Source organism: Spermophilus citellus, assembly GCF_964194105.1.
Source record: "Spermophilus citellus genome assembly, chromosome: 6".
Classification (NCBI taxonomy): Eukaryota; Metazoa; Chordata; class Mammalia; order Rodentia; family Sciuridae; genus Spermophilus; species Spermophilus citellus.
Window position 1 is genome coordinate 131053950 of NC_138187.1, and position 12005 is coordinate 131065954.

Below are 12005 nucleotides of genomic sequence, written 5' to 3' on the forward strand. Positions count from 1 at the left end.
CCAAAGTGAGGGAGCCTTGCAGAAAAGGGACAGGATCTGTGGGCAGTTTGCTCTTCACCTTCCAATTTCAGCCTCTGAGTTTCAGCTGAGGTCCCCAAGACAGGAAATGGGCTGTCATTTTCTATTTCACAGTGGCAAACACAAGTTCTGGAGCTAAGTGTTAAGTCTCTTTCCTCCTCGGTATCATTGTCTCTCTCTCTCTCCCTCTCTCTCGCTCTCTCTCCACACACACACATGCCTTCAGCTAAATCCAAAGACTAAGGGGAGAAATTGTTCCCTCAGAAGTGCCAGCTGGGTCAGGGTAAAAGGTAGAATGTATTCCATGGGTAGTAGACCCTCATGTCCTTCGACTCATCCTGCAAGGCCAATCCTCCTCACATCAGAGGGGCACGGACCCCTGCCTGCCCTCCTCTACCAGTCCCACCCCCACAGCTGGTATAGACCCCTCCCCAGGGCTTCCATCTCCAGGCACATTTTCCCTGGGCTTCTACTTATGCTTAAAGTTTTACAGGTTCTGAATGTGCCCATCTCTAGCCCCATCGAAACCATTCAACTCCTGCCCAACCAGTTCTCAAAGCCCTGCGGCCTGCCCTTGCCTTGCTGGAGATTTGACCGGAGCCCAGCAGGGCTCACCACAGTTCCAAGGGTAGATGAGACACACCAGGCCCTCATGCCAGGGAGACAGACAGGCAGAAAAGGGGCATTGTCCACTCCTCCAGACTGAGGGAAGAGGCATCTCTGCCCAGCACACACACACATGCCAAAAACCAAGGAAGGAACCAGAAGCAGACCCTGGCTCAAGGCAGCAGAGGGGCTGCCATGGGGACCAGAGTCTAGGTGATTCAGCACTCTGCCCACTCAGCCCAGCCCATGGGCCACACTCATGACAGCTCCCGGTGCCAAAGTGCTGACTTAGAGGCTGAGGAAGAATCCTTTCTAAAATCCAAAAATTTCTAGCACTCCAGCAGGGGTTCTCACCCAGGCCTTTTACACCCCAAGGCTGAGAACAAGGCCCAGGATGAGCCTACTATCTGTCCCCTTGGACCCTGCACCTCTCCAATCCTAGTTTCCCTGTGCTCAGCACCCCCTCCCGAGTCCATCTAGGAAACAAACCTAAACAGCTTGAGAAGAGGGGTGGCTGGAGAGGAACACAGAGGCCTACTAACCCCCAGTCTCCCTCCTCGTCAGCCGTGGACAGGATCAAACATGCAGAAATGGGTGAAAGTGGGTTGTGTCCACAACAGAAAGTACATTGGGCCTTTGAAGCCGGAGGCCGCCCTAAACAGAGAAGGGGGGCTAGGGCCAGTAAGGAGCTGAGGACAAGCTGTGGGGCTCCAAGAAGCAGTGGGACAGGCAGGTGGAGAAGGTGATGTGGCGGGCCATCTGAGAGCCTAGGGGAGTAGGTGGGGTTCTTGAGAGGGACCATGGTGCAGGAGAGGAAACCAAGAGGCAGCTGGGAAGAGGCTGGGACAGGGTGTGCAGAGATGAACTGGGGGAGGACAGAAAGGGTGAGGGAGCTAGTGGGGAGACAGGCACTCAACTGAGTGACTGGGGGGCAAGGGATGGGGAAGAGATGGGGGAGGGCAAAGAGAGGGGCTGGTATCAGGGCAGGAGAAATAGGAACGAATAGGGTGATAAAAAGTGGGGTGTTGGGGAAAACAGAGGTATAAGGGCCAGCAGGGCTCATAGATGAGATGGGGACAGAGAAGTGAGGGGAAAGGGCGAGGATGCAGGAAGGGGGAGGGGATACTGCCAACGAGATGGAAAAGGTGTTGGGGTGAGGAGAGGGTAGGAGCTGGATGATGTGGGGGTGCGCTGGAAACATACAAGAATTGGATGATTCGGGACAGATGACAATGTGGACAGGAGAAGGCAAAGGGACGCGGACGGAGGGGGATGGGGTCAGGTCGGAGGATGGAGACGGACAGAGGAGGGCGGGAACAAGGGGGTGTCGCTAGATGGGTTTCCATGATCCCCGTTTTACCATTTTACTTCCAGCCCATCTCTCCGGTGTCCGCGCTCCCCTACCTCCAAGGGCTCAGGCTCCGGCCCCGGGCGCAGTCCGAGCTGTCCGCTGCCGGCGCCGCCACTTCCCCCACGTCCCCTGCAGCGCCGCTCGTCGCCAGCCGCCGCATTAGGGCAGAGACTAGCCCGTGCGCGTCCCCGGGCGGCCGGCGCGCCCCCGACGGCCTGCGTGCGCGCCCCCGCGCCCCTCCCTCCGCGCGGCGAGCGCCTGCTGAGCGGGGACCGGAGAACCGAGGAGGAAAGGAGGCTCGGGGCGCGCCCTGCCCTACGCGATGGGGAGTAGTTCGCGCACCTGGACTGCATGAAACCGTCCTTTCTCTTCTCAGCCAGCTCTGAGACCTTTTTGCAGACTGAAAATAATACTCAGTGCACGGTTCCATTCGCTGAGCGCCTACTACGTGCTGACTACCCAGAGTATCTGTCCTGTGTATACCCCTTCACCAGAAGACAGACGGTGGCTCCTTGCGGGCAGGAATTTGTTGGACAGATCGTGTTCCCAGGGTGTAGCACAGAGACTTGCTTAAGGTAGACGCCCCAGGAATGTTTCTTGATTAAGAGTTGCTGCATCTGAATCGGGCGCAATGGCTCACATCTGTAATCCCAGCGGTTGGGAGGTTGAGGCAAGAGGATGGCGAGTTTAAAGCAACTCAGTGAGACCCTATCTCTAATGAAAATGCAAAATAGGGCTGGAGATGTGGCTTAGTGGTCGAGTGCCTCTGAAATCAACTCCCCGTAGCCCTCCAAGAGTTGCTGGATGGGGAGTTGGGGCTGTGACTACTGCTGGTAGTCTTGGAATCTTCTTTTTTAAATGGGAGGTTTTACCCACCCTAGGGAGACTCAGACCCCTGTCCCAGATTTGAGTTAGGATGGAAAAAGCCAAAAGAATCTTTGAAAACCAAAGATTCAGATGTCAGTCCTCTCTCTGTAACTGTCACATGAGCAAGACACTTCTCCTGGATTTCTTCAAAGGAGCCATAAAAAATTGATTGCATGATTGTCCCAGGACGCTTCTAGCTTTGACTTGAAGAATCCATTAGGCCAGGGCTAATGTGCAAGCATAGAGACCCCGGCTTAGAGTTACCACCTGAAACAGTGGAAAGATCCCAACTGGGGAATCAGAATCTTAGTCTTGGAAGAACTTCTAGTTCAGCTCCCCATCCAAACTACTGTCCCATCTGAGGCCCCCTCCAAAGCAGCGCTGCACTCCCCTGCCTCTGTGCTCAAACAGCTCTTATCTAGGGACCACCTGGCTGCCTCTCTGTCTCCTTCTCCAGTTTGTAAATTCTGAATAGAAGAATGCATCTTGTTCTCTATATTATCCCCCTCAGCACATTGTAGATGCTCAGTAAATACTCGCAGAAGGCAAACATGACTACTAATGATAGATGAATCATCCAGGTAACTGACAAAATGTTCTTCTCTTTGATTAGATTATTTGAAACCTACATTGCAGGTATTTGGGCAAAGACTATCGGAAGGGAAGGGGAGGAGGGCTGACATGGCAGGACCTGAAAGCAAAACTGCTTCTGGTATCAGAGACTTTGGGCAAATATTTTCTGCAGCGCGCCTGTCTGTACAATTTGAGTCACTCAAAATCAGCATCTCAGCAGCACCCTCGTACCTGATTTACAATCCTGTGAATGAAACAGTATACCCTGGAGCAGAACAACCCCATTGTATCCATTCTGGAGTTTCTCAAGAAACTGGTCAACCCCAACCAAGGGGGGCAGGAAGGAATGTCCAGGGAATGTCCAAGGAATGAAGGGAAGAATTTGGAAACTGGGGTCACTGTCCAGATGCCACTCCTGGTCCTGGCAGGACCTGGACACTGGAGGATCATTTGGAAAACGTTTAAAAAGACAGAAAGACACTTAAAAGCACCAGGGCACCTCAGGTCTGGATCTAGGGTAGGGCTTCTCCTTACTGAAAGTGGATCCATGGAATAAAGAAAACAAATCTCCCTTCCTAAGCACCTGTTGTAGGTCAGCTGCTTCTAGTGCTAGGAGGAGATCCGTTATAGGTGGTATTGCATGGCGGCTGTGCCATCAACTCCAGAAGTACCCTACAATTCTGTCTCTACCATATCAGATCTGGGTAACCTTGGGCAATTTATTTATTTTCCTTTTATTGCTTTTTAAACTATTATCAAAGCTCTACAAACACATACATGAATCCAGGTCCCATCATTCTACAAGATTTTTTACAAAGTACATTTTCCCCATGTTTTCTCCAGAAGTTATCCCTTTCCATTCTTTTGAGCTGTTTTTATGGCTATGGCCTCCATATCTCTAAATAATATGCTGTATTGCTACTTCTTGCTTTTTCTGTTTGGGAACTGACTCTTGATTTCATCCCATGAAGGACAATCTTTCATCTTTCGCCTTCCCCTTGACCTTACATTAACTCTTTTTTCTTCCCTCTCCTTGCCTCCCAATTTAGTCACATCTTGGTGTTGGTTATATCAGAATTAGTATCTATTATGACCGCTTAAATCCCATTCACAACTGATCATTTAGTTTCCTGAAATCTTTTTGTTTTTCCTGGAGTTAATATTTGCCATTTTTTAATTTGTTTTTATGTACAGTACCTATAGTTTAAGTTTAAGTTGTCCATTGATCGTCTATGACAATACATTCAGATCCATCAGGTATTCTACTGATTTCACTTTCTTGAAGGAGCTCTTCTGAAGCTTTTTGATGTGTTCCAGTTTTCTACTGGTTCTTCCACACCCACTGACCTGATGTTTCAGTTTCTTCATCTGCAAAATGGGGATAATTATAGTACCTTACAGGGCAGTTGTAAGAAAAAATGAAATAATTCATGTAGGACAAGGTTTGCCCTATAACAAGGATAAACTCAATAAATGTTAACCATTGTTATTCTAGATGGGAAAAAAATCAATGCTCAAAAAACCTGCCCAAGTAACAATTTGAAGCCCAGATGTGTCTAAAGTGCCTACTTAAAATTGCTTTGCTATTTTAAGATAGGCCCTAAATTTTTTTTAGATTTACAAATACTAGAATATTCCAATATGGTCAAGTTGAAGGAAAACACGTTTTGCTAGGAAAGTTCTAGCAAACAGTGAACTTGGGCAGCCCGTGTAACTTCTTTTTCTTATCTGTAAAATGAGGTTAAAGTGAGAATCAATGAAATAAGGCACTTTGTAAACAAAAATAGTCTGTTATCAAGTGTTAGTTATTGCCCAGTACCCCTTCCCTTCTTTTATTTTTGTTTTTCAACAGCAAAGAAAAACTGAGGCCCAGAGTAGTGAAAGATCACGTGGTAGTTTGGTGATTGGAACTGAACTGGAACTCAAGTTTCAGGGTCCTGGTGTAAAGAAATTAAATCTGGGCCTGAGAAGAGCAGAAACCCCTCAGAAACCCCCAGGGTGAAGGAACAAGAGCTTCATTGGCCTTGACATCCAGAGTCACAGAACTTTCTGGCTCAGAGGAGGGGGCTGCCTGGTGGGCAAATATGAGTCCTCCTCCAAGTTGTTCTACTCCTGTGTCCGGGACATGGACAGGTATGCTGAATGCTGAGGGGCAGGGCAGGGCCTCAGCAGTGCCTGTTACACCCTCTAAGCCATCTTCTTCCACATGGTCCCCAGGAGGTGCAGGGAGTGAGGCCGACTCATGCATTATAGGCAGAGAGTTAACCTGGTTTGGCCTTTTGGGAGAACAATTTGGCAGAACCATCAAGACTTTTAATGAATCCATAAGCACCACCTCTGAGAATCTGGCCTGCAGACACACAGGTATAAGCCACAGAGATGGGTAAGCACAGGATGCTCAATGCAGCCCATGAAGAGGGCAATGAGTAAATGAATAATCATGCATGCAGTGGAGAAGTATAATGTTTCTTTTTAAAGATGATAATGTACACACAAATCTTTTAAAGAGAAAATGTAATTAAGAGGAACTTAAGGGGTGAGAAAGACCCACCTGAGCATTTGGGTGAAGGTCTTCTGGGTTTTTTAGGGTCAGAAGAATCCTGAAACCATAAATCGCCCACATATGCTTTGAGATATGCTGTCTTTTTTTTTTCTCCCTAGAGGCCATGAAACTACCCTAAAATTGAACCTATTATAGAACAGACCTAAGTCCTACAGTAGCTGAGGCTGCTAGAATTATGTGTGTTTTGGGAAGAACCTTTGACTTGTGAGCTGTCCTATTCAGGATGACTGTATTGCCCATTATGATTTTGAATACATTGGTGGTGTTGTAATGCATCCTGGACCATCAATGGAGCCAGAATTTACAATTCAGATATTGAATTTGCAGAAAAATCTTAGCTGTCATGTTTATGGTATCCAAAGGGGTGACATTATGATTGCAAAAAGCTCAAATGATCCAAAATCAAATATTTGTAAGAGTAATTGCTTTGAAAGGAAACAAAAGCCTCACCACCCAACATTAGATTTTTTTAAAGGCCATGTTAAGTGCAGATCATATTTGGTTGAAATCATCTACAGGATTCTACAGATTCCAGGTAGTATGTGAACCTATTCTATATGGACTAATAAGAGGACGAATCTTCTTTAAGACTTGTCCTCTGAGTGATTTTGGATATCTATATGATAGCCCGAGTCACCACAAATTTTCTGATAGTTAGGAGGCATTTATTCTTTTGACATGATTGTTGTCGCATTCAAGTGAATTTATTACTTCAGTTGAAACTATGTACTTATCAGTAAACTGCTTGCTATTTAAAACCAGAAAATGCAAATTAGTAACAACATGTAGAGTACTTTCCTTTTCTGGGAGACAAAATAAAAGCAAGTTAGGATAAGGGATGGGAAGAAGAAAGAGGGCACAGTGCTCTGAGCTAGTTTAGGAGATGAGACAGAGTAAGGTGAGGAGGGAAAATGGCTGGAAACACACCTGTAATTCCCTTGGAGGCTGAGGCTGGAGGATGGCAAGTTTGAGGCCAATCTGGACAACTTAGTGATACTTTGTCTCAAACAAACAAACAAACAAAAACAAAAACAAAAACAAAAACAAAAACAAAAACAAACAAACAAAAACAAACCAAACAACAACAACAACAACAACAAAAAACAGGGCTGGGGATGTAGTGGTAGATGTGCCCCTGGGTTCAATCCCCAATATGGTAGGAAAACCAAAACAAAACAAAAATGGAGAAAAAGATTAGGAGGGAGATAATTTTTGTTGAACCCTTTCATACACCAGACCCTTCACATATCTTGTGTTACTTGATCCTCACCAAAAAAAAAAGCTACAATGACAAACACCCCACCAGCCAGGTAGGAATTATTGCCCCCAACTTACAGAGGAGGAACTAGGGCAGCCAGTAAGAGTCACAACATTACGCAATGTCATAACATCACACTGCTGGATGTGGGAAAGGATTAACTGAGAAAGTCAGACTTTGGCCCTTGGTTCCTAAGAAGTGACCTCTGAGCCCTTGGAAAGTCCTGCCTGCTAAGAGTGTGTCCACCTGCAGATAGTCAGTGCTAACAATGTGACCCATGATGAGGTTTTTGGGTGCAAATCGGCTCAACCTCCAGAGGGGCCAGAAGCTCAGGTCTGCCCTATGAGTGATCGTCTGTGCCTCCATGACTGACCCCTTGTAAAAACTCTGACACTGAGGCTCAGGAGAGCTTTCCTGGTTGACAATATTCTGGGCATGTCATCACACACTGTCCACAGGATAATTCAGAGATGTCTCTACCGGGAACTCTGTCCATACAGGGAACTCTTCTGGGCTCTGCACACCTTTCTCTCCTCTTGGCTGATGTTAATTGGGATCCTTTTGCTCTAATAAACCATAACCATTGAGCACAGTGAGTTCTGAGTCCCTCCAGCAAATCACTGACCTGAGAGTGGTTTGGGGACTGCTCCCTAACTTTGTAGAAGGTACATGGGGGACTGGGGTTTAAGCGAAGACCTCAGAGGTCCCAGAGTGTGCCTCTTCTCCACTGCACCCCACCCTTCACTGGCCCACTGTGCCACAAGTGCTGAAGGACAGAAGTCCTGGCATCACGAGGAAGAACAGGAACAAAGTGATAGACAGCCAAGCTGAGCTACAGCAGGCGCATGGATGAGGGCAGAGCAAAGGAAGCTGGCAGCATGTTCAGAGGATGCAAATGTTAGAAAGTTCTGGCAATCTAGGTCCCTTGCAATGAAGGAGGCCAGGAAGGCCAAGATTTCCTCCACCAGTTCCCCTGGAAGACTCCCTGGTCTCTCTCCCTCAGTTTTTCATACCCTCTTCTTGGGCCAGGAGGGAAAATCATGTTCCCAAACTTGTACATAGAATTCAGGGAAGGAGGGAGGGAACCAAGAGCCTGGGCTCTGACCCTGCTCTCTTCTAGCCAACCCACAGTTGCTGGAGGCCCAGAGCAATGGCAGGTTGGAGGCCCCTTACCACTTCCCCACCTGGCACATTCTTAAGTACCTAGTCTCTTCGGCCCCACATCCTGGGGAGTACCAAGGGAAAGCAAGGACTCATGTAGTTCCAGGCTGGAGAGTCTCTTTCCAACTGCTTTTTCATTTCCTGCTTTGAAGAGGTGGGTGGGGGAACACTCCTTGGTATTTGCCTCTTGCCCACCACTGCTGAGGGCCAGCCGCAGAGCTGAGTTCATGAGGTTACTTGCCAAACACAAGCCTCTAGCTTCTGGGCAGAGTCCTCCCCAAGGCATGTGGGGTTGGCCTTCCACCACCATCAGGCAAAATGCCATGTCTGGTTGAGACTGGGTGATGAATAAACGGAGAGGGCGCTCTGAACAGCCATTACCCCAGCCTGGACTCTAGGCCCAGGCATCGGCCCCAGCCCTGCCCCGAGAGCAAGGCCCAGGGCAGAACACCCGGTGCTCCTTTCATACAGGGCATAGTTCCACCTTGAGAGACCACACTCAAATTCACCTGCATAAATGTGTTAGAGGAAGTAGGGCTTCTGGAGTCTTTCTCTACCCCAGTGGAAGGTCTATACCAGGTTATTAACAATAGTATTAAGAGTAAACATTTCTCTCTCTCCTCCCTCCAATGAGGCAACCAGCAAGAAGAGAAGCCCAACTGTAAACTTTCTATCTCTGCCTCTTTCCCTCTCTCCCTCTTTCTAAATATATAGAAGTGTGGTTTTCTGGAGGCCTCTGAGGACAGATCACCTCTGCAGGTTGCTTCAGACCCCTGTCCCTCCCCAGATGGGAATCATGGGATTTAGAAAAACAGAAGAGACTTTCCTTTTGCAGTCTGTCTTGCAAACTTGCTTGTGTTAACAGTCTTGAGAGTTCTGTGCACTACCAACCACCAAGACAGCTTTTTACCATAGACCCCTGGTTAAGACCCCTCAATAATCTTTCCTTCTGAGCCCTCTTCACCTACCTTCTCTTTGTGGCATGATTCTAGATCAAGACCCAGATTAAACTCTCTCACGTAAAGAAAGCCTCTCATCTATTAGACCCAGCCCTCCCCCAGGGTAGCAGTGCACACAGTAGGTGCTCTCCCCTTTGCCCTCAGCTCACTGAGTGTCTTGCCTGGAAATTTCCTCACTAGGGAGGGTTGTACTCTGTGTACCCATAGGGCCTAGCACAGTACACTGCTTGTAACTGAAGCTCCATAAATATTTTTTGAGTGGACAAGTGAATGAGAATGGAGTTATTATGGACACAGACCATACAGTCCATTCATGGTGATTTAAATTTACATTAACAAAAATGAGAAATCCAGGTCTTTCAATCACACTAAGCACATTTCAAGTACACAAGAGCCACATGTGCCTCGTGGCTACTGCATTGGATATCCCAGATAGAAGAACATTGCGATCATCACAGAAAGTTCTATAGAACGGCATTGGATGACCTTATAACTGGTATCACCTGGAGTTTTGCAGTGCCCAATCTGCACAACTATTCACAGAGTGAAGTACTTCCTGTGTGCGGTGATGTGCTGGGTGCTGATCAAAGGATTTCGCCAGTATTTGTAGTTTAAGACAGGCATGAGAACATCTAAAAGCATCTTATAAGAAATGCCTCCTTGAGGAATGAATACAGCCTAAATGAAGGAAACAGATTTTGATCAGGTATCACTGAATATATAAATAAATGAACAGATCAAAGGAAAGAAATATAGGAGGTCTGACTGTCCCCAGAGTCTGAAAATGAATGTCTTTCTTTTTTCCTTCTTATGGGTAAAATGGACGTGACTTTGCTAGAATTATTTCCTAGAGAAATAAACATATAAGACAGAATTAATCTGCCCGCTATTGAAATACAGCCAAATGAAATAGTTGCCTTCCTGTAGCAACCACAGATTTCTAACATGGCAGCCACTGATTTTCTGGGTGAGGCGAGATTTACGATGGCCTTTCTTATTGTTTTCCATAAACCACTGAAATGTCCCATCCATTGCAACATTTCTGCCTCCAAATGGTCTTGCTGACGCTTTCCCTTACACAAGAGCAAATGTGTAAACTCCTTTGTCAGACCCTGTATCTTGGTGCGCTAGCAAAAAATGTGAATCCTGTTTTTCTGAGAGTCCTTTCTACCTCCTGTGTGTGACGATCTCACTCTGCCAAGAAAACTGTAGGTCCAAATAGGTGAGGAGGTTCCCTTCTTCTGCACTGGATGGAGACCCATCAGGATGGAGAAAGGAGAGGGGGTCTTCACCTCCACTTTATGGCCCTGTGCTGCAGGCCTGGGACCCTGAACCCCAGGTTCTTGTCTTTCTAGTCTGTCCTACCCCCAACGCCTGCCCTTAATTCCTGCTGGCCATCGGGATCAGCAGGAGTTGGGCCGGAAGCCAAGAGGCAGCAGCTGAGAACTCGGCCTGTGATTCAGGACACCCCCAATTAGTTTATCTTATTAATGCCAATTGATTGGCACAGAACCCCTGGGAAGTGGGCAAGGGGGAGAGGCCTATTTAAAAATCAGCTTCTACACCGCCTGTCTCTAAGCTCCGCACCTGGGCTCAGTGGCTAGGTGGGTGGCAGGAGGCAGGAGGACCAGGGGAGTGGACTGATGCCCAGCAGATGGGATGGTGTCTGCTTTTAAATATATGGAGATTTGTTGCAATTTCACAGGGTTTATGCAGGCTACCTTTTAAGCCTGTAAGGCCAAGAGTAAATTAGCCACAAAGAATTTCTCTATTAAGTCATCGTTCATTTATTCCTTCTCGGGGCTCCAAATGGTCTGGGGTTTGTTGGTGTTTAATATCTGGTTCCCTGGGGGGAAGGAGCCCTGAAGTATGGTTTTTCCATTTCTGTGGTTTGAGTTCTCAATTTCACAGTCCCACCATAACGTCAGAGCTTCGAGTAGGCAATCTGCCACAGCACACCATTGTATGGCTTTGGCACCCCACAGATTCCATGGACCTAATGACCCCCCAGGTCACAGAAGATATGAACTAGAGTAAAGAAACTAGGAAAAGATGGGTTTTGGATTGTTTCTACTTTTGTTTTGGAATGCAATTATGTGTCCATGGATATATTTTAATTTTTAATACCGGCATGTGTGGAATTCACAACTGAGTTGCCAAGCTCCCGAACATTCACAGTCAGCTCCCGTATGCTGACGAGCTGGCTCTGGCACATTATTGACTGGGAGCTGCTTAGTCACGTGTGTGTCCCTGCGATTGCTACTTTCAGTTTAGAATTTCATGTCATGGTTTCCCCCAACAACCTCCATGAGCTTAGAGTTCGATGCACGTTTTAAAGAAGTATGTGTGTGTGTGTGTGTGGGGGGGGAATAAAGACGTGGAAACCAGATGGAGCAGGCATTGCTGGGCACACACTATTAAGGTTTGGATGTGAAGTGTCCCCCAAAAGTTCCTGGGTTGATGTGCAGGAATGTTTGGAGGCGAATTGATTGAATTGTGAGAGCTGTGATCTAACCAGCCCATCCTAGTTTGAATGGACTAACTGGGTGGTAACTGTAGGCAGGTGGGACTTGGTTGAAGGAGGTGGGTCACTGGGGGTGTGCCCTAGGAGGGTGCCTCTTCCCTGCAGCTCCTTCTTCCCTCCTCTCT

General features: G+C 47.4%; 1 protein-coding gene and 1 pseudogene across 2 annotated transcripts in view; one reads left to right on the forward strand and one right to left on the reverse strand.

Annotated features, from left to right (window-relative positions):
- Positions 1-2158, reverse strand: part of NFASC (neurofascin) — a 175289-nt gene extending 173131 nt beyond the window's left edge. Inside the window, exon 1 of the mRNA XM_081299468.1 lies at positions 2029-2158. Coding sequence (XP_081155594.1) covers positions 2029-2135 — 107 coding nt within the window. The 5' untranslated portion in view covers positions 2136-2158. The remainder of the gene's footprint in view (positions 1-2028) is intronic.
- Positions 2159-6153: 3995 nt separating this feature from the next.
- On the forward strand, positions 6154-6636 carry LOC308651299 (mitochondrial inner membrane protease subunit 1-like; annotated as a pseudogene). Its single transcript has one exon. The product of its transcript is annotated as a mitochondrial inner membrane protease subunit 1-like (transcript).
- The last annotated feature ends 5369 nt before the right edge of the window (positions 6637-12005 follow it).